At 49.5% G+C, this 17,621-nt stretch overlaps 5 protein-coding genes across 5 annotated transcripts in view; 1 reads left to right on the top strand and 4 right to left on the bottom strand.

The window, feature by feature from the left end:
* ASPWEDRAFT_40090 (uncharacterized protein) overlaps positions 1-348 on the bottom strand; it is a 578-nt gene extending 230 nt beyond the window's left edge. The window contains exon 1 of the mRNA XM_040835239.1: positions 24-348. Within this exon, the coding sequence (XP_040688630.1) occupies positions 24-267 (244 nt within the window). The 5' untranslated portion in view covers positions 268-348. The remainder of the gene's footprint in view (positions 1-23) is intronic.
* A 1,406-nt stretch (positions 349-1,754) lies between these two features.
* Positions 1,755-5,400, bottom strand: ASPWEDRAFT_486473 (putative serine/threonine protein kinase (Kin4)). Its single transcript, XM_040837139.1, has 2 exons — positions 5,300-5,400; positions 1,755-5,119 (listed from the first exon to the last, which is right to left on the bottom strand). The coding sequence occupies exon 2, from the start codon at positions 5,081-5,083 to the stop codon at positions 1,904-1,906; it is 3,180 nt and encodes a 1,059-aa protein (XP_040688629.1). The 5' UTR covers positions 5,084-5,119; positions 5,300-5,400; the 3' UTR covers positions 1,755-1,903.
* Positions 5,401-8,387: 2,987 nt separating this feature from the next.
* Positions 8,388-9,962, bottom strand: ASPWEDRAFT_171783 (senescence-associated domain-containing protein; the record flags this gene model as incomplete). The annotated part of the gene is made up of 2 exons (XM_040830837.1): positions 8,388-9,277; positions 9,332-9,962. 2 exons carry the CDS (start codon positions 9,960-9,962, stop codon positions 8,388-8,390), a joined length of 1,521 nt encoding a protein of 506 aa, XP_040688628.1.
* Positions 9,963-10,581: 619 nt separating this feature from the next.
* On the top strand, positions 10,582-13,137 carry ASPWEDRAFT_109422 (uncharacterized protein; the record flags this gene model as incomplete). Its single annotated transcript, XM_040828079.1, has 4 exons — positions 10,582-11,398; positions 11,659-11,785; positions 11,865-12,713; positions 12,771-13,137. The coding sequence occupies 4 exons, from the start codon at positions 10,582-10,584 to the stop codon at positions 13,135-13,137; spliced, it is 2,160 nt and encodes a 719-aa protein (XP_040688627.1).
* Positions 13,138-13,414: 277 nt separating this feature from the next.
* Positions 13,415-15,146, bottom strand: ASPWEDRAFT_485796 (uncharacterized protein). Its single transcript, XM_040837125.1, has 3 exons — positions 14,516-15,146; positions 13,714-14,443; positions 13,415-13,634 (listed from the first exon to the last, which is right to left on the bottom strand). Exons 1-2 carry the CDS (start codon positions 14,814-14,816, stop codon positions 13,842-13,844), a joined length of 903 nt encoding a protein of 300 aa, XP_040688626.1. The 5' UTR covers positions 14,817-15,146; the 3' UTR covers positions 13,415-13,634; positions 13,714-13,841.
* Positions 15,147-17,621: the final 2,475 nt, after the last annotated feature.

The following is a 17,621-nucleotide window of genomic DNA, read 5'->3' as shown; positions in this document are numbered from 1 at the left end:
ATCATCATCATCATCATCATCATCATCATCATCATCATCATCATCATCATCATCATCATCATCATCATCATCATCATCATCATCATCATCATCATTCAAATCATATCCAAAAAGAAAACCGAGGAAAACCAAACCGTTTCCCTCGGAAAAACATACCAAATCCGCCATCTGCCCATATCCCAGCCAGATCCACCGGATGATCGACCTTGGCTCGTTCTTGGCCCAAACAGGGTCTTCATGGTATGTAACCAAGTAGGAATTTCTCATTCCTCATACATCTCTCGTTTTGAATCATCGTATGGGGTAAGTTTACCCCTCTTTTGAATGATTCGGTGAAGGATTAGTTGATTACGTGGGTAGAATGTGGGAAGTGTAGATCATGGTGTCATTTTGGTGATCTGTTTACTCATCCTATTATCTATGGCATTATGTACGCGCTACTCGGTTACGGAAGTACAGGCGTACATAATAACGTATATAATATTGTGGAGGTTGGTGGTGTTGCGGTTATCTTCGGGGTTTATTCGGTGTGTATAACTCCGGAGTACGGAGTGTAGTTATACACAGTTGTGTAGGATATTTATTTGTGGAGTCTTGGAATCTTGGTATTTAACTATTTACTACCCCAGATATTCGGAATATATCCAACAGAGATAAACGGAGTATACTCCGTTATATTCTAGTAACTTCCATGCATACCAAGAATGTCGAATCTAAATATTAACCGACTGACTGACACATACCAGATCATAGATATACTTTCTGTACATTCCGATCATGTTTTGACTTTGACTTTATATACTCGACATTTTACTCAAGGCATAATGTAAGGTATTATGTATGATGATGAGTGTGTTGTTCATGTGACTACAGACTACTTGTACAAAGTACGGAATATATTCGTAGATTAAAATGCAACTAAACTAGTTTGGTTGGATTGGAAATACTACTATCTGTTATATAATAAACTGACTTCTTGGATAAGTGGGATGTCTTGTCATGCATGGCTTAGCCTCTTAGGTCGTATTCGAGTTGGACTGAATATTTTACTACATCCAGTATCTAGATGCATTCTACATATTCTGCCTACGCATACATGACATGTGCTTGCCCAGACTGTACGTAATCACTTCATTCCGAAAATCCGCTGCAATTATATATGCAAGAGAATCAAGTAATATAAAGTATATAGACAAAGTCCAACAATAATTAAATTAAAGGCTTCGGTGAAACCGATCAAGAAGAAATAAACCACCTCACATATAATGGGCCTCGAAAGGTAAGAGAAGAGAAATTATGCCACAATCAAGTAAAGAAAAAAATGTAACCACTTTACAGCCAGGGTTATAATAACAGGAGAAGGAAAACCAAATTTGAACAGAGGAACTAAGAAATTTATTCTGACAAAGGAAAAGGTAAAATGCTAGATAATGAAAAAAAAAAAAAAAAAAAAAAGCGGGAACAGAAAAGGTCGCTGGTGCAAGAAGAGGACAAACCGATAGCTGCAAGCAACAGAAGGGGACGAAAGCTGTGTGGGTATCACGGGGTATCCAAATAACCTCTCTGCTCGTTCAGTGTTGGGAAACTCGGAGCCATGCCGACTCATATCCTCCTTCCAAGGTCAAAGCTTCATCGAAAACATTGCTCGATTCGTCCGGTCTCGAGGAAATCCCGGGGTGGCATGCACGCACATGCATGGCGATGGAGATTGTCTTTCTCCAAAAGCCGCCCCTTGGGACTTGCTGGCAAAGTCTCAACATTTCCATGTTTTCAATTCCCGAAGAAGTAAAAAGGTGATGCTGAAAAGGATCAAACCAGAATCATCCGACTCTGGCTCCCTTTCGTTGGTACAAACTACCAAGATGAAATAAAATAATTAATCCGACCGGGATTCGGTCTGGATCTACCGCTCATCACCGGCCCTGGACTTGGCCCGGCGGCGGAAGAAGTCCATGACTTTTCTTGCCGCCCCAGAGCTGCCAGGGTGATGTGCCAAATCCCGCTCATACTCGTATGCGTCGGCGAATTTGCGGTTGTTTTTCTGTAGCACTCCAGGTCCTCTCCTGGATCGACCGGCTTGCATCGACTGCCGAGGCACATTGTCGTAGCCACCGTCGTTTTCGTCGTAGTAATTGGGCGCCGAGTGATTTTGGTAATGAGGACGGGTGTAGTGATCTTGGTCACTTTGATACACCTGCTCGGCCGAAGCGCTGCTGTATGTCGTATTCTGGGGATAATTGCTCGATTGAGTTCCGTGCAAGGCCTCAAACTGCTGGTCGATACGAGCCTGGTAGTTGACAGGCTCATCTTGCACTATCACCTCATCTGCCGGACCCTCTGACACCATTCCCATCGCTTCTTGTGTCGAGTAGCTCGTGGCGCGGGCACGAGGCCGGATGGCTCCCGTCGATGGGCGGTTCTGGACACGGTTGTCTGTGGAGCGACTTGCTTGCGAATCCTCATCCGGAGTTTGCGACCTGCTGGTCGAAAAGCCCTTCAACGAGAACGATGCCGGTAGAAGTGAGAATCGACGGGACCTGCCCTCTCCAGCCTCGCTGTTTTTGCGGTTGCCATATTGGATTGACCGCCGCGAGTCCATAGAAGCTCTCGTTTCTTCTCCTGTGAATGGATCTCTCATGCTAGTAGGAGGATAGCGCTTGCCCGACTTTTGGCGAGGAGCACTTTGCGAACCGCGACCGCCAAAGATCGAACCAGATCGCCCAAACAACTTTTCGCTGATGCCAGAGACGGTATTGGATCTCTTGTGGCCTTTGGGAGGTTCCTGGTGGGGAGTCGGATGGAACTTGGACGGAAGCTGCTGTGCACTCGGGCGGCCAATGCTCGTAGGTGATTGTTCTGCAGGGTCTTGAGGAATCGGTGCAGATATGACGTATGGTTTGCTCTTTGGCTGCGCAAGCCGGCCCTGGGCATTGGTGGCTGCAACTGTAGGTGCCACGGGCTGTCCATAGGAACCTCTCGACGGCAGACGACCAGCATTGAACGAAGCCATGGACCCACCAGTGGCCGGCCGCGTACTTTGAGGCAATGAGGTCCCTGCGAGGGAGTCGGATGTTGAGCGAGGCAAGTGCCCTGTTGAAGGTGCCGGTGCCGGGCCGCTAGAAACAGGTGCTTTGGAGTTGAGATCACCGGCGTATGAGCTGAGACCCACGGACATCTCTTGTGGCAAGAAGCCTGCTTGCGGGTTGGCAGCCTGACTGTTGGAGCGTGTTCGGGTGTGCACAGCTCCAGTTGCGGATGGGTCCGAGGGAGTAGAGTCCACACCACTCGGTGTTTCCCCTCGGGTGGTCTGAGACTGAGGAGCAACATACTCGACCTGAACTGTTCTCCGTTTGGTATCTCGGGGAGTCTTGGATCGATCGCTCGGTTGGTCTTGAGAAATATCGCCAGATTGGTGGCTTAGTCCTCCAACCGAAGGAACCGAATTTTGGTAAGGCTTAGGAGGCTCCCTGACAGAGGCACTACGCGCGAGGGCTGGGGCTTCTTTGACAGTTTCGGGTGGTACCGTGGAATTGGAAATCTCCGAAATCTTGGTCGTGCTGCTTGTAATGTGAGACACAACGTGTGAGAACTCACTGAGCCAGCTGTGACGGGCGACCTCGAAAAGGTCCGCACGTTTTCGCGGGTCTGGTACCAATATCCTCCTTAAAAGATCGCGCGCATGGGGAGTGACGTATTCAGGGAAGGTCAGAGGCGTTGTGACAATGTACTTATAGAGCAGGTTGATGTTATCACCGTCGGGGTTTGCTGGGTCATCGTCGAATGGTAGATAGCCAGCCAGCATCGCATACAGAATAACACCGCAACTCCAAACATCGACCTTGCGTCCTGTATACAACGAGTCGCTCACAACGAGTTCTGGTGCTGCGTAACAGGGACTTCCGCAGCTGGTCTGCATCAAATCGCCCCGCCTCAATCCCTTGGCATTGGGCTTGTCCAATCGCATCCTCCTCACATAGTCCTTATTGGTCAGGTTATACTCAATCTCTTCCTCAAGTTTATCAACCGGGTCGAAAGTGTTGGCAAAGCCGAAATCGGTGATAATGATGTTGCGATTCCGATCCAGTAAAAGGTTCTCAAGCTTCAAATCACGGTGAACAATACCTTTCTTGTGCAGATAACCGACACCGGACACCAATTGAGCGAATAACCGTCGAGCAGAGTTGTCCTTCAGGTAGCGGTTGTTCAAAATGTGGTCGAAAAGTTCACCTCCGGAAGCGTATTCCATGATAATTCCGATGTGACGATCAGTCTCGACCATTTCATGCAGGCGAACAATGTTGGGGTGGGATAGGTCGCGCAGAATCGAGATTTCACGGTAGATCTTGGGCAGCCGGCTGGGATTCGATCCCAGTGACTCTCTTCGAATGAGCTTGATAGCAACTTGGATGGTACCATCTCTCTTCCAGCCCAATTTGACCTTTCCGAATTCACCTTCTCCCAGCGTTTGTCCCAGGATATATTGGCCAAACGTTGTTTCCTTGCGCTTCACGGAGTTTCCGTTGTAATCGTGTCGACTGCGCAGCCCGCCGCGACCTCCGTCGTCCACGCCATCGCTCCCCACCAATGTCAACCCGGGTGCCGGAGCATCCTCAACAGGAGCAGGGGTTGGTTCAGAAACCGGTGTTCCTGTTTGGCGCACTTGCTCGCGCTCAATGTCCACCGCAGGATCGCTCACCAAGACCTGGTTTATCACGGTGCTCGATTCTTTCACCAATGTCCCTTGGCCAGGAATGGTCTCCATGTTGGCGGCAGACGATGACGCCGCTTGTCCCGATCCACCTGCACCCCGTGACGATTCCTTCCTTTCACGACTACTCGCGTTTCGGTCGGCTCCGCCGTGATTTCGATCGTCCTTTTTCTTCGAGTGTCGCGACCCAGATCCTCTCTCCCCAGAACCATGGTGACTCCGGTTGCTGGAAGACGTCCTTGGGGGTATCGATGGCGCACCTAATAAATCGGGGTGGACAGGGCGACTATTGCTCTGGGACGGCGCAGGCCCTGCGGTCGAGACTAGGGATGCATGTGTGGCTAGTGGCAGCGACTGCTGACCGGTGTTGCTCATAGCCGAAGAAGCTGCTGGGACCGGGTATGAGGAGGGCTGCTAGAAATTAGCGCTGTGCTCAAGCAGTTGCTGGGTGAATTAACTGGCAACTCCGAGCGCTGCGATGAGCCGGGGATAACACCAAAGGGTTGCGGCGCATAGCTGAAATGTGAATGGGAAAATGGTGCACGACGGGTGTACACCGAGGGGCCGTTTGCATAGCAGCAGGCGACGTACCTTCGTTTACTGAAGGCGCAGCAAAAAACAATTGCTGCGTAGTGGTCCGAGACAGCCTCTCCAGGCAACGCGTAGACAAGTGACCACTTCGTTTGACCAATTGCGCCCTCCAGAGGGTGTTTGGTCAACTGTCTTTTTTTTATGATTTTATTGTTGAATAGAGTCGATGATTGCGATCGTTCTCGCTTGCCAGTCTATCCGGCCAGGCAGCTGAGCTGGGATGGAGTTAGTTTGAATGGATGCCGGGAGCCATTTCCACGAGAGGATTGTATTGTAATCCGGGGAAAGCTATCATGGGAGGGAAAGAGAAGGGGTGGACACTGACAACAGAAAGCGAAGAAATAAAGGAAACACAGAAGACAGTAAGAAAGGGGGAAAAAAGCCAGCGTGGACAGCTTATGATACAGCAAGTACGACACGGAAGACACCAGGTCAAACCAGATCGAAACCGGACGCGTCGTAAAGCCCACGGACAGCTTAATTTCGTTGTTTTCCCTGAGGATTTTTTTTGTTCTTTTTATTGTTCCCTTTTTATTGCTAGGGAATTCTTTCTCTTTTTTTCAATTTGTGTAATTTTTTCAATCGAATAGAAAGATGAGCGGTAGAGACCTGCACTGCAGAACTGCCTCTTGTAATAACCTCACTTCCACCGAATAGATAGATATCTCCACTATCTAATTCGGAAACACGTCGGCGATGCGGCTCGAAAAAAAAAAAAAAAAGTTGAGGGCGACAAACGCGAGAAGGGGAGTTGATTGCTCTGGACGCGACTCTCGATGATCCCGATGATCCACTCCCAAAGATCGATAATGAATTGAATTCAAAAAATTTTTTGGGGGTCGGAAATTGTAAGTTTCTATTTTTGCGATTAAAGAAAAATTATAATTTTCTTTATTATAATTTCACTTTTTCTCCCAAGCGAAGCACGGACTCAACACTGCTGAAGGAATTGACAAGGCAGAGTGTACGCCGCGGCGAGGATCATGATCGACGGAGGGAGAATTGAGAGTTGGAGGGGATTCGAAGCCTAAGCTGGGAGGGAGAAAGCAGCAGACGATCGAGAGAAGTCGACGAGAGCGAGGCGGACAGGGGGGCGCGAGGGGAGAAAACGCAAGAAAAACCCGCGGGAACACCTGGACCGGTCGGGGACCCGATATCTGTCGTCGCAAACGCGTGGAATAATAAGGAGATCCGAAGAGGTAAGGGGAGGGGAAAAAAAGAAGAGAAGGAGAAAAAGAGAAAGGAAGAGAAGCAAAGAAGGAGAATGGAAGATAGAAAGAAAGGAAGATAAAAAAAGAAGAAAGAAGAGGGGAGTAGGAGAAGAAGGGGAGGGAGGGAGAGGTTGGCGATGGGATGGAGGGGAGGAGAAGATGAAGAGAAGCTGGCGTTGACGGGCCAAAGCAACGACGCTACGAGGGCCAACCGTTACGAACTAAGCCAAGTCCAACTGCGCCGATGTCGAGCTCCATCAGGCGGGTCGCTTTGGGCAGAGGATTATATGTTATTATGTTATGAATTATTGAGATAATTGACACTCCCAGCTTCATTTCTATTATTGCTGAATATTCACATATATGGATGCTATAGGTATGGTAGGTATATGGAGTAGTGGTGATGATACGACCAATATTGAGGTAGTATTGCCCGGAGATACTCCAAGATGCAGTACCGTCCTACCATCATAGAATCAGTATCAGCATAACTCAGACTCAGATCCAGATCAAAACAAATTGCCTTGACTGACTCCCTTACCTGAACATGTCTGTGCCCCATGGCTAGTCGAGTCAATCCCGAGGGCTAATCTTCTGGCACATGTAAGAGTCAGAGCTAAAGAGAAGCCGTTAGTGATGGGGACTGGGCTGTATGCTGCGAGCACCCGAATGGCATACATTTACAGCGTATATATTGAACGTGTTCTCCATGGATCATTTCATCATCATCTTGTTCTTGATTACAATCAGCAACACTGCCTACTACTAAGCTACGTCTACAGTGTACAATCATAATATGATAATAGGGGTTGCCCCGATGTTTCAAACATCGGCCCCAGAGCCGCTAAAGCGCCCAATTCGCTAAAAATGGCCTCTGGAGTTTGCAGTGGCCGATCGTCATCAATTATTTGTTTGCAGCTCGCTGATTGGCCGAGAGGTAGGGTCCCTCCGTTGCTGTTTTGGGAATGGTCATCATCATTTACTGTACTTGATAGAATAAGAGTATCTGTATAAGATGATATCTACTATAGTTATTATATTAATATATGAACTATTATACCACACATACTACACTGTAGGCTATATCTATGCTACCACGGTAGGAATGGTAGGTTGGTTCCAAACCACCACAGCAGATCTTCCAAGATCGGTTCATCGCCCTTAATTTGACTTTTTTTTGCTTGACAACAATTATTATTTCCTACCCCAGATACTCCGTAAGCTAATTATCCCTTGGCTAATTATTGACTCTGGGGATAAGATATACTATCGTTGAAAGGGATGGATTAATTCACCCTAGTACATATCCCCATATTCATTCAACCCATAGATTCATACAGCGTCGTACAGGACTTAAGGTAGCACACAGTCTGTACATGCCTACGGTGGCACAATCCCCCCAACAATCGATGAATCATAAAACTCACCACCTTCCCACCTTCCCCATCCTCCATCGTCATCTTATTTCAAGATGCTCAGACCCTCTTTTGACAACTGGCAGCAGGGTTGGATGAGTTGTCATTGTCAATCCCGGCTCGGAGTTGTTCCTCGTCCAATCGCCTTCCTCGTCCATATCGATGTGGTGTGGCCAACTACCTACTTTTTCGGCGCGGTGGAGTCGAGTGCCCACTATTCATATGTACAGTGCATCACCGGTTAATCTTAACTATCGGTGACAAACTGCACCCTCTCTGCCTTAGCTCTCTGGAGTACATATATATTTAGTATCTGGTCGACTTGCACGATCCATTATTCATTTAACTATGGTCGATCATATCTGGTTCTTTCTCTCCCTTCTATAAATGTCATAAGACATGCCCGTATATTTCAAAACAAATCATGTCACATATCGTTACACCAACCACCTGCTTCTCCCTCTACCGCTTGCCCCCTGACATTGGTGTTCCACCCACCGACCGGGTACCTGAAGCGCTGTACGCAGGAGGCGGTGTGGCGTTGGACGATGGGCGTCTTGCCACGGGATCATTCTTCCCCTGTCCACTGGGGCCCGGGCTGCCAGCAACATGAGAGGGAACCTCTCCGCCGTCCCCCGTGCCCACCAACACTTGTCTGCCATTTCGCATCCGTCCCACGACCATGCCCTTCGCCACAGACTTGATCAGTGCCTTGCGGCTGACCCCAGAGGCGTCAATATACACCAATCCGACGTTCTTGAACCCACCAGTCACGTTCGAGGCCACTGCACCTGCTTCATCTCCGTACCGATGCCCGATCATCGTGCTGGCTGCTTCGCTCCCGGAGGTCAGCACGGTGCGCGCACCCTGCTCAATGCCATCTGCCAGGGTCGAAAATGCGATCATCGACTTGTTCAACACGCCCGGCTTGTAGTCTCCGTTGCCTGTCTTGTCAACGCCCCTTTTCCGGCTGTCTTCCTTGCGCCGGGACATTGAGGCACCAAAGCTTTGCGCGTACTTATTCACTTGGCCAACGGTCTTGGCTGAAATATCCGCTGCACCGTGCGAAAAGTTCCCGATCTTCCGAATTCGAGACTGCGTCGTCTCGGAAAATGTCATCGGCTTCGGATTGGGCTTTGTCTTCTTTGTAAAGCTGTCCGCTCCGTTGGTCAGGGCGCTGGCAAGGTATGAAGATCCCGTGACGACCAGACGAGATGCTGTGGCAGACGTCTGAACAATTGTCGAACCTTTATAGGCGGGGTGCCGAGCCATTCGTAGATACTCTTCAGATACATTGCTGACACTAATCTGGTTGCCTTCGCCTTCAGCAGGCAGTTGGATTTCAACCGGGTCTGGGGGTCATTGTTAGTTGTCAATTCATCATGATAAATGTAGGGTAGCCTCACTCTTAGATCCAGGTTTCACACCAGGTTTCTCCACGACATCGTATCCCTCCATCTCACCAACTACACTGCCATTCTCCTCGTCGATGAGCACGATCGCGCCATGCTCACCGGCCTTGGCATTGGCATTGGCATTGGGGGATGACACATAACCCTCACCGGGTGCATATTCTGCTGGGTTATAAGCGGCATGGCCTTTTGGAGGAGGTGGTGCGCGCTCAAGAAATGCCGTGCATTGTGCCAGAATTGTCTCGAAAGTGTCAACATCCTCCTGCGTCACCTTGCCTGGGCCTGACCCAATACCGGGGAATTGTATGCGAATGAATGCTCCCGCATCAGGCCCCAGGTCCCATCGAGGGATCAGATAACTGTTGGGGGGTTGATGGTAGATCTGAGTTGTTGCCGGAAGCGCAAGGTCCAGCTCCGGGGGAAGATGCAGATGGAGGTAGAAATCTTCTTCCGAAGATGCTTCTGCAGAGGGGGACTGAGGAATTGTGCTTGTTGGAACCATTAGGAGAGAAAGGGTTTGAGGACCCGACGGGGTGAGCTCGGTCTCTTCGCCATGTTGAATATGGAAGGCGAGTATATTGTTAATGCTGTAGAGAAGTCTGGGATCGTGAACGGTTGAAGACATTTTGGTGGGAGATGACAGAAAAGGAGGAATGAGGGGATCCGGAATGTTGATATTGCGGGGGATATGACGTCGTCTCCAAAAGTCGTCCAGGAAGAAAGGATTAATCAATATAAAAATACAAGGTATCACAGATATCCAAAAAAAAATTTATGAAAAAGAAAGAGAATGATAACCTCTCGATAGATGGGAATCGTAGTAATTTATAAGTGAACCAAAGCGAAAGCCAGCGAGGGGGAGATGGAGGGGTCCCATTATAACTATTCGTCCCAGACCGGATTATCTAAGCGCCAAGTTCTGCAGGCGGGAGGTCTTGGCACTACTGCGCCACACCGCCACACCTGCACCGCCACATATCTGTGCCGTTCCTTTGCTTTCTGTCGAATATGAAGCATTTTAAATGGTCAAAGAATGATTCATTGCTCCATATTTCAGATCGTTATGGAATCCGGGGTTCTCGGCTCGTATCATCCAATAGTTATGGGACATGGTGATGTCAGTCTCTGACTGAGCGCATCGCCAGCAAAGATCGGCCAGCGGCTACTCCGTTCCCCTCGGTGGGCGCGTAGGTATTCTTCTATCCTTAACGCGGCATCTCGAAAAATTCCAGCTAAAAAAAGAAATGGAGCGTTTCCAAATTATTTCCGATCTCCATCTCGAGACGCCCTCTGCATATGACCTGTTTGACATCCCACCCCAAGCGCCTTATCTCGCTCTCCTCGGCGACATTGGCAACGTGCAGGATGATGGCTTGTTTGAGTTCATCAAAGTCCAACTTCGACAATTTGAAATCGTTTTCTTTCTCTTAGGGAACCATGAGCCCTTTCATTCGAGCTGGCCGACTGTAAAGAATAAAATCCAGAGCTTCTCTCATTCAATCGAGCAACAACAACAACTGAATGCGGGGCAATCTGCTTCCTCGAAACCCCTCGGGAAATTTATATTTTTGGATCAAACGCGATATGACATCTCTTCTGACCTGACTGTTCTCGGGTGTACGCTCTATTCCAAGATCACGAAACCCCAAGAGGAAACTGTCAGTTTCGGTCTGAACGACTTTTACCAGATCGAGGATTGGACTGTCGAAGGCCATCGTGCAGCTCACGAAGCCGATCTCACATGGCTCAACACCCAGGTCTCGAACATGGCCAGAACAGACCCGCAGCGCAAAATCATGGTGTTCACCCATCATAGCCCGATATCCGCGGATGCCCGTGCGGTTGATCCTAGACATGCCAACAGCTCCATCTCTTCAGGCTTTGCGACGGACCTTAGGGGGCAGACTTGCTGGGAGAGCCCTCGAGTGCGTGTTTGGGGATTTGGACACACGCATCATAATTGCGATTTCACAGAGGAACGGACTGGCAAGAGAGTCATTGCGAACCAGCGAGGGTATTATTTCTCCCAAGCAAAGGGATTTGATGTGAAGAAGGTCATTAGTATTTAAATAGACATGAGTATCCAGCAACTAGCGACACGGTAGCAATAGTAAGATATGAATGACGAGGACATTGTCTTGTGAGTAGGAGCGGATATGAAAGATGGTCCCCGCGGTCCCAAAGCAGCCGCGGTTAACCGAGGCTTCTTTCGCTCCCTCGTGATTCCTCCCAAGCCAGCTTCTTCCTTTTCCCCAAATCCTCCTCTTTCTTTCCTTCTCCCCTCTTCACAAGACTTGAAATTCTCCTCTTTGATCAACTAGACTATTCTGCATTTCATTTATTCATGATGGCCTCCATTGCTCGCGCTTTGCGGCCCTTGTCCCGCAATACTGCTTCTCTCCGACTTGGAGCTACTAGACGGCCATTGCCCACTCGTGCAATTACTAGGTACGCCACAAGCTCCCACGTCTTTACAAAATTTAAATATAGCAATATAGAGTGCTTTATGAGATACTAACTTGCACAGCACCCATGCATTCTCTACCACTTCCCGCCGGCGGGATGTCGACTTGTCCCATTTGACCCCTACCCCAATCAGCCTTTTGTCCGAAACGGAATCCCTCATGTCCGAATCGGTCTCCAAATTCGCCCAAGAACAGATCGGTCCTAAGGTCCGCGACATGGATGAGGCCGAGACCATGGACCACACCGTCGTTGAGCAGCTGTTCGAACAAGGTATCATGAGTATCGAGGTTCCCGAGGAGTTTGGCGGTGCGGGGATGAACTTCACCGCCGCCATCGTGGCAATCGAGGAGCTGGCTCGCGTTGACCCCAGTGTCAGTGTCCTTGTCGATGTCCACAACACCCTTGTCAACACCGCCATCCTCAAATACGGTGACGCCCAGGCCCACCGAACATGGTTGCCCAAGCTGGCTACAGGCACAGTCGGCTCGTTCTGTCTGTCTGAGCCAGCCTCCGGATCGGATGCTTTTGCTCTGCAGACCAAGGCCGAGAAGACGGCGGACGGTTACAAGATCAACGGATCCAAGATGTGGATCACCAATGCCATGGAGTCTGGTATTTTCATTGTCTTCGCCAACCTTGATCCCAGCAAGGGATACAAGGGTATCACCGCCTTTATCGTCGAGAAGGATACCCCAGGATTCTCGATTGCCAAGAAGGAGAAGAAGCTTGGTATCCGTGCCAGCAGCACCTGTGTGCTCAACTTTGATGACGTCGTCATCCCCAAGAGCAACCTGCTCGGTGAAGAGGGCCAGGGTTACAAATACGCTATCAGCGTGCTGAACGAAGGCCGCATTGGTATCGCTGCTCAGATGACCGGTCTGGCCCTGGGTGCGTGGGAAAATGCTGCTAGGTAAGACTACCCAATAATAGACAGCCTCAAAAGAATATCTACTCACCAATGCTACAGCTACGTCTGGAATGACCGTCGCCAGTTCGGTCAGCTTATCGGTGAATTCCAAGGCATGCAGCACCAGCTCGCCCAAGCCTACACTGAGATCGCGGCCGCAAGAGCTCTCGTCTACAACGCTGCGCGCAAGAAGGAGGCCGGCCAGGACTTTGTCCAGGATGCCGCCATGGCCAAGTTGTATGCCTCGCAGGTTGCCGGCCGCGTTTCTGGCAGTGCCGTCGAGTGGATGGGCGGCATGGGATTCGTGCGCGAGGGTGTCGCCGAGAAGATGTTCCGTGACAGCAAGATTGGTGCCATCTACGAGGGCACAAGTAACATTCAACTGCAGACAATTGCCAAGCTTCTGCAAAAGAAGTACACTCAATAAATTTTGGGATTCTCTTTTTTTTCCCGTTGTTATTGCGTATATTATTGGCGTCTGTCAGTGTTTCTGGAGGTTGGTTTCAGGGCTCGGTGGGGTTTCATTCTACCACCCACTGACGCATTTATATGATCATGCACGCTGCCCTGCTTTATGGAGGATTAAAGCATTTGTATGATATAACCCATATTTCGGTATAGAACCAAGTATTTTTCTTTCAAGCCGTGTGAGATCCGAATAGCACCGCTCCCTGGAATGCCGACTGTTTTCTGTTGAGAGGTACTGGAAACTTTCCCACTGTCTATGGAAGACAAACAGCCCAGTTATCCGATACACCAGCACTACCCGTTGACGATTCCCAAACCCTGTTCTGACGCCCTTTATATCCTACCCAGGTGTATTGAGCGAGCAGTTCGTCGTCGGCTTCGATTGGAATTGGTTTGCAACACTGCTACTACGACTGGCCTCGATGCTATCATCGCTAAAGGGTTCACCGTGGTTACCTAGGAATCATACCATCAGTTATCAATCACCAATACCACTGGATGCGAACCGTTCATACGTGCAAATGTGGGTCAATACTTAGACTGGATCTTTTTCATCAATTGAATTCCCTGATGGATTTGCAGGATGGCCGTAGAGCGGCTCCGTTCAGAAGCTTATAACCCAAGCAGCTTGGATGAAAGTCATCCAAGCCCCAGGACTCCAGCTCAAGGTTGGTGGGCCCAATAATTGAACTGTTGGTTTCTCTGCTGCTGATCGATAGGGGGTTGGTATTGTGGTGTGGCCTGGAAGATAGGGTATCTGGTTGGGTCTCTTTCTGGCGGAACAGCTGGCACTGACGTGGACCGCTGGCTGGGAACGGGCGGCATGAGTTGATGAGGATGTTGCTGAAGATCTCCCCCGAGTCTTTCTTGGGAATGGTCTGTTTGGTAGAACGGTGGAAACGGTTGAGGGGTAGGATCGGGTGGTGGATGGTTACCACCAGGGCCAGCATAGCCCATATGTTGCGACGGTACCTGCTGCGACGGTACCGTCATCGAAGGGGGAGCTTGTGATATTCGAGGAGCTTGAAGTTGACCCTCGAACATACCAAACGACTCAACTTTATTCGGATAGTCTGCGTCTGATGACTCGCATATCGATGGAGACCGTGTCGAACTATAGTGTTGCCAGTCATGCGCGAGGGAGACCTGACTCGAGGACGAAAGCACTGACGGTGCTCTGGGGACTGGATGTACACCAAGAGTGGTAGGGATATTCAGCTGGGAAGGAATCGTAGGCCCGGGTGGTCCAGCGTACGATACTTCTGCTTATCCCAGAGGGTTAGTTTAAGGACTGTCACCCCCAGTACTGCGCATGGACAGAAAGAATTGCCACTCACGAGGATTTGAATACCCTTGCCCGCCAGCCACCATAGACAGTTGGTGCCTCAACTGATTGATCTCCCCCTCCAAGGCAACATTACGCCGGACTATATCATCATATCGGTCGCCCTTGGCCTTTAGCTCCGCCACTTGATGCTCCAGTTGTTCAATGTGTTCCTTTGTTCGCTGACGGATCGTCCTCTGGGCTTCTCGATCGTTGGCTCGCTTTCTCTCCAGCTGTTCGGCAGAGAGAGATGTCACCTTGCGAGTCCCCGCACGCGACTCTCGTTTTCTGGGTCCAGAGATTTCTTTGTTCATAGTGTCTTCTCAAACTCGTGGGATCGATAGTTCCCACAATAACAGCTCGACGTTGATTTTTTTTTTCTTTGCGTCAAACAATAATGCGTCTTTTGCGGCTAGCAGACATGGACGCAAAAAATCAACGCGAAGCAGCCCCGGCTGGCGTGGGCCACAAAGAGTTCGTTCTCTGTCAATACGTGACTATAGGCGTTCCATGTGCGTGGGTCACACTAATCTTGCTATGGGAAGAAACCGCTTCATATACGCAGTAGTCTCGTCAGGGAGGCCGATGGATGTAGATAACCTTTGAGTTAGTGTTGGGAACGATCTGTTTCTGGTGTTTCAACCAGTTGAAACAAACGAGCAAAGTGCCCCCATGTTCGCACCAGATCTTAGAAATCAGGTGCAGCCGTCCTTAAGTAGTAGACACTAAGGGCTAAGGCACGTTCTCCAGATCGCCGGGAGGCTGTTTTTCCAGAGCATTGAACAGATAGTCTCCCGACACCATACTAACGGTCCCCCCTCCGACATTTGGGCCAATAAGCAGACCCAAAGAATAAACAAAACGCAGTAGAATACCAGAGTCGACGTAGTAATTAAGGGAATAGCGCCTCTCGCCGAAGAGCTATTATTATGGGTCTTGCGTCAGGGCGCGTTACCCGGCTTTTCCGACCTACCAATGCTCTTATTCGTGGCTCGAGGGGGGCAGTTGTTACCCTTGACGGTCTGGCGCGACAACAGTCAGACCAGACCAGTAAAGTACCGAAAGGTAGTCTCGATGGGACGTGCAGCAAGCTCAACGGATTCAATGCAGGTCTGCGGCAACGGCCAATTAGTCCACCAGGAGTTATTTTTTCCATGGCTGTGTTGGCAGTCCCTGGTGCTGCGCAGATATCAAGAAAACCGGGTTGATGCTGGTGCACCCCTCCACAAATTAGGGCTCTAATATTGAATGATGCCAACCGTTGTTCGGTACTTGGCCGCGCTCAATAATGATGCACTTTGAATCTGTAATTCGTGGCCATTATTTCGTACAACAATAGCAGTCGTTGTTGGTGTAAGGCTGGGTGGATCCTCATACATACATTCACGCCACATGGTGAGGTCTCCAAGGACCCAACAACATGTGTTTCCGTTATTTCTCCAAACCAGAATCTTTCAAACCTCCATTGCTTGAGCTACCAGCCTGTTGTGTGCCGGCATCCGCAATCCGGACCCCAGGTAGAGATCCAAAAAAAAAGAAACTGGCTGGCCAGGGGTCTACGGAGAGGGGAAAGTTTCATGACCTCATGCAAAAAGGAGAACAAAGCCGACTGGGCCCGGAGTATGTATCCCGATCTTCGTTCTCTTATTTGGAATGATTGATCTGCTGGTCTTGGCGGCCGCTAAACTATGCCTCCAGAACGACCAGGAGGGTTCCAGTCTAAGTAAGACTTGTCGATTCACACATGGATAGGCATCAGCCATGCGCGCCTAGCCGCCGATAAAGCGACCTAGTGAACATGGAGACAAGGACGACGGAGGCCTATCGGCCCCAACCGTACCTAGAATCTCCATGTCGGATCTTATGTAGAAGTGAGCCAGAGTCCGAAAGCCAGAAAACGTTGATGGTGCTCGCCACGAGGCAAGCCGACTCCACCGTTCCAAACTTTCCGTCAGCAGTAGAGGAAAGGAGAGCAGCGCAGAACCTCCGGGGAACACGAACAAAATAGCGGATCAGAGGGCTGACTGCAAAACCAAGATCCGTAGATCTTAATATCCAACGTATCACAATTGTTGGTACGAACAGACGCCTAAAGTTGAAAGCCTTGTGTTGGGAAAGGGGGAATGGCGCATAAATTGTACGGAGAAATCTTGCTCTTTTTTATGCTCCTGCCGCCAAAGGTTAGCTCAGAAAAAACCGCCCGAGTCGGAGTTTAGAAATAAACCCTATTATGTCCATATCCCACTCGGCAAATACGCATCTATACGGGGTTAATTAAGAGTGGTATCTGCTTAAACTAGGCAAAGTAGTAAAGTCCATAGCAGAACCTTGACTTCCAAGTTCCAATTGACTTCGAAAAGCCGATTGATAGGCTACTCTCCGAGCGGACTGAGACTCTGAGACAAACTAGATTTGGTCTGACCGTCTGGCCGTATCACCTTTGGGGCTTGAAAGAATTGCAGAGGTTGTCAACCACAATGACACCAACGCCGGAGTCAAACTGTGGATCTAATGCATAACATGTTATGGAGGTCGGAGTCCGTCGCACACCATGGATAATGAGCTGTGGTCCCATGGGCCCTTGGGGTTGCCAATGTTACACTTTGGGAAATTGGTGATGATCTCTCGAACCCAGGATCGCCATTCATAGTTGTCTGAACATTTGACCCTGTGCCTTATTCTATTATTATTGTTGTTGTGTTTGAACAAAAGGCAGAAACCAGCAACATCGATAGTCAGTGCCTATCTCACTTTGCTGTGGTACCGGGCGCGACGGCAAGGCTCCAGCCCCGACCAAACTAGTGAACAGAGTCTGTCGATTGGAAAGGCTGGCAAGTTCAGCCTCGTAGCTATCTCTTCCTGTTCCTTGTAAATGCAGGGGTTATCGAGGAAAGTCTCTCGTGTACAAATCTGCGGCATAGCAACTCCTGGTGTCCTGGTACCAATCAGCCTAAATCGATCTTTATTGGGTTCATCGTGGTTCTTGCCCTCCATTTGGGTAAATTTCGGCCCCGTATTTCTCTACGGTGAGAGAGTTGTTTTATCTGTTTGGATGCGGTGTACGAAGCCTCGAGGCTGTCACTGCACCTAGTGATGCACCTGGATAGTCTGGAGATGGC

Source organism: Aspergillus wentii (assembly GCF_001890725.1).
Source record: "Aspergillus wentii DTO 134E9 unplaced genomic scaffold ASPWEscaffold_4, whole genome shotgun sequence".
NCBI classification, from domain to species: Eukaryota; Fungi; Ascomycota; class Eurotiomycetes; order Eurotiales; family Aspergillaceae; genus Aspergillus; species Aspergillus wentii.
The sequence above is the reverse complement of the archived record's forward strand: the minus strand, read 5'-3'. Positions and strand labels throughout refer to the sequence as shown.

Excerpts from the sequence above, each read along its gene's own strand:
- ASPWEDRAFT_486473 (XM_040837139.1), bottom strand. The coding sequence starts at position 5,083 with ATGAGCAACACCGGTCAGCAGTCGCTGCCACTAGCCACACATGCATCC.
- ASPWEDRAFT_485796 (XM_040837125.1), bottom strand. The coding sequence starts at position 14,816 with ATGAACAAAGAAATCTCTGGACCCAGAAAACGAGAGTCGCGTGCGGGG. Across the intron at positions 14,444-14,515 it reads GCAAGGGTATTCAAATCCTC|CAGAAGTATCGTACGCTGGA; the intron begins GTGAGTGGCAAT and ends CTCTGGGATAAG.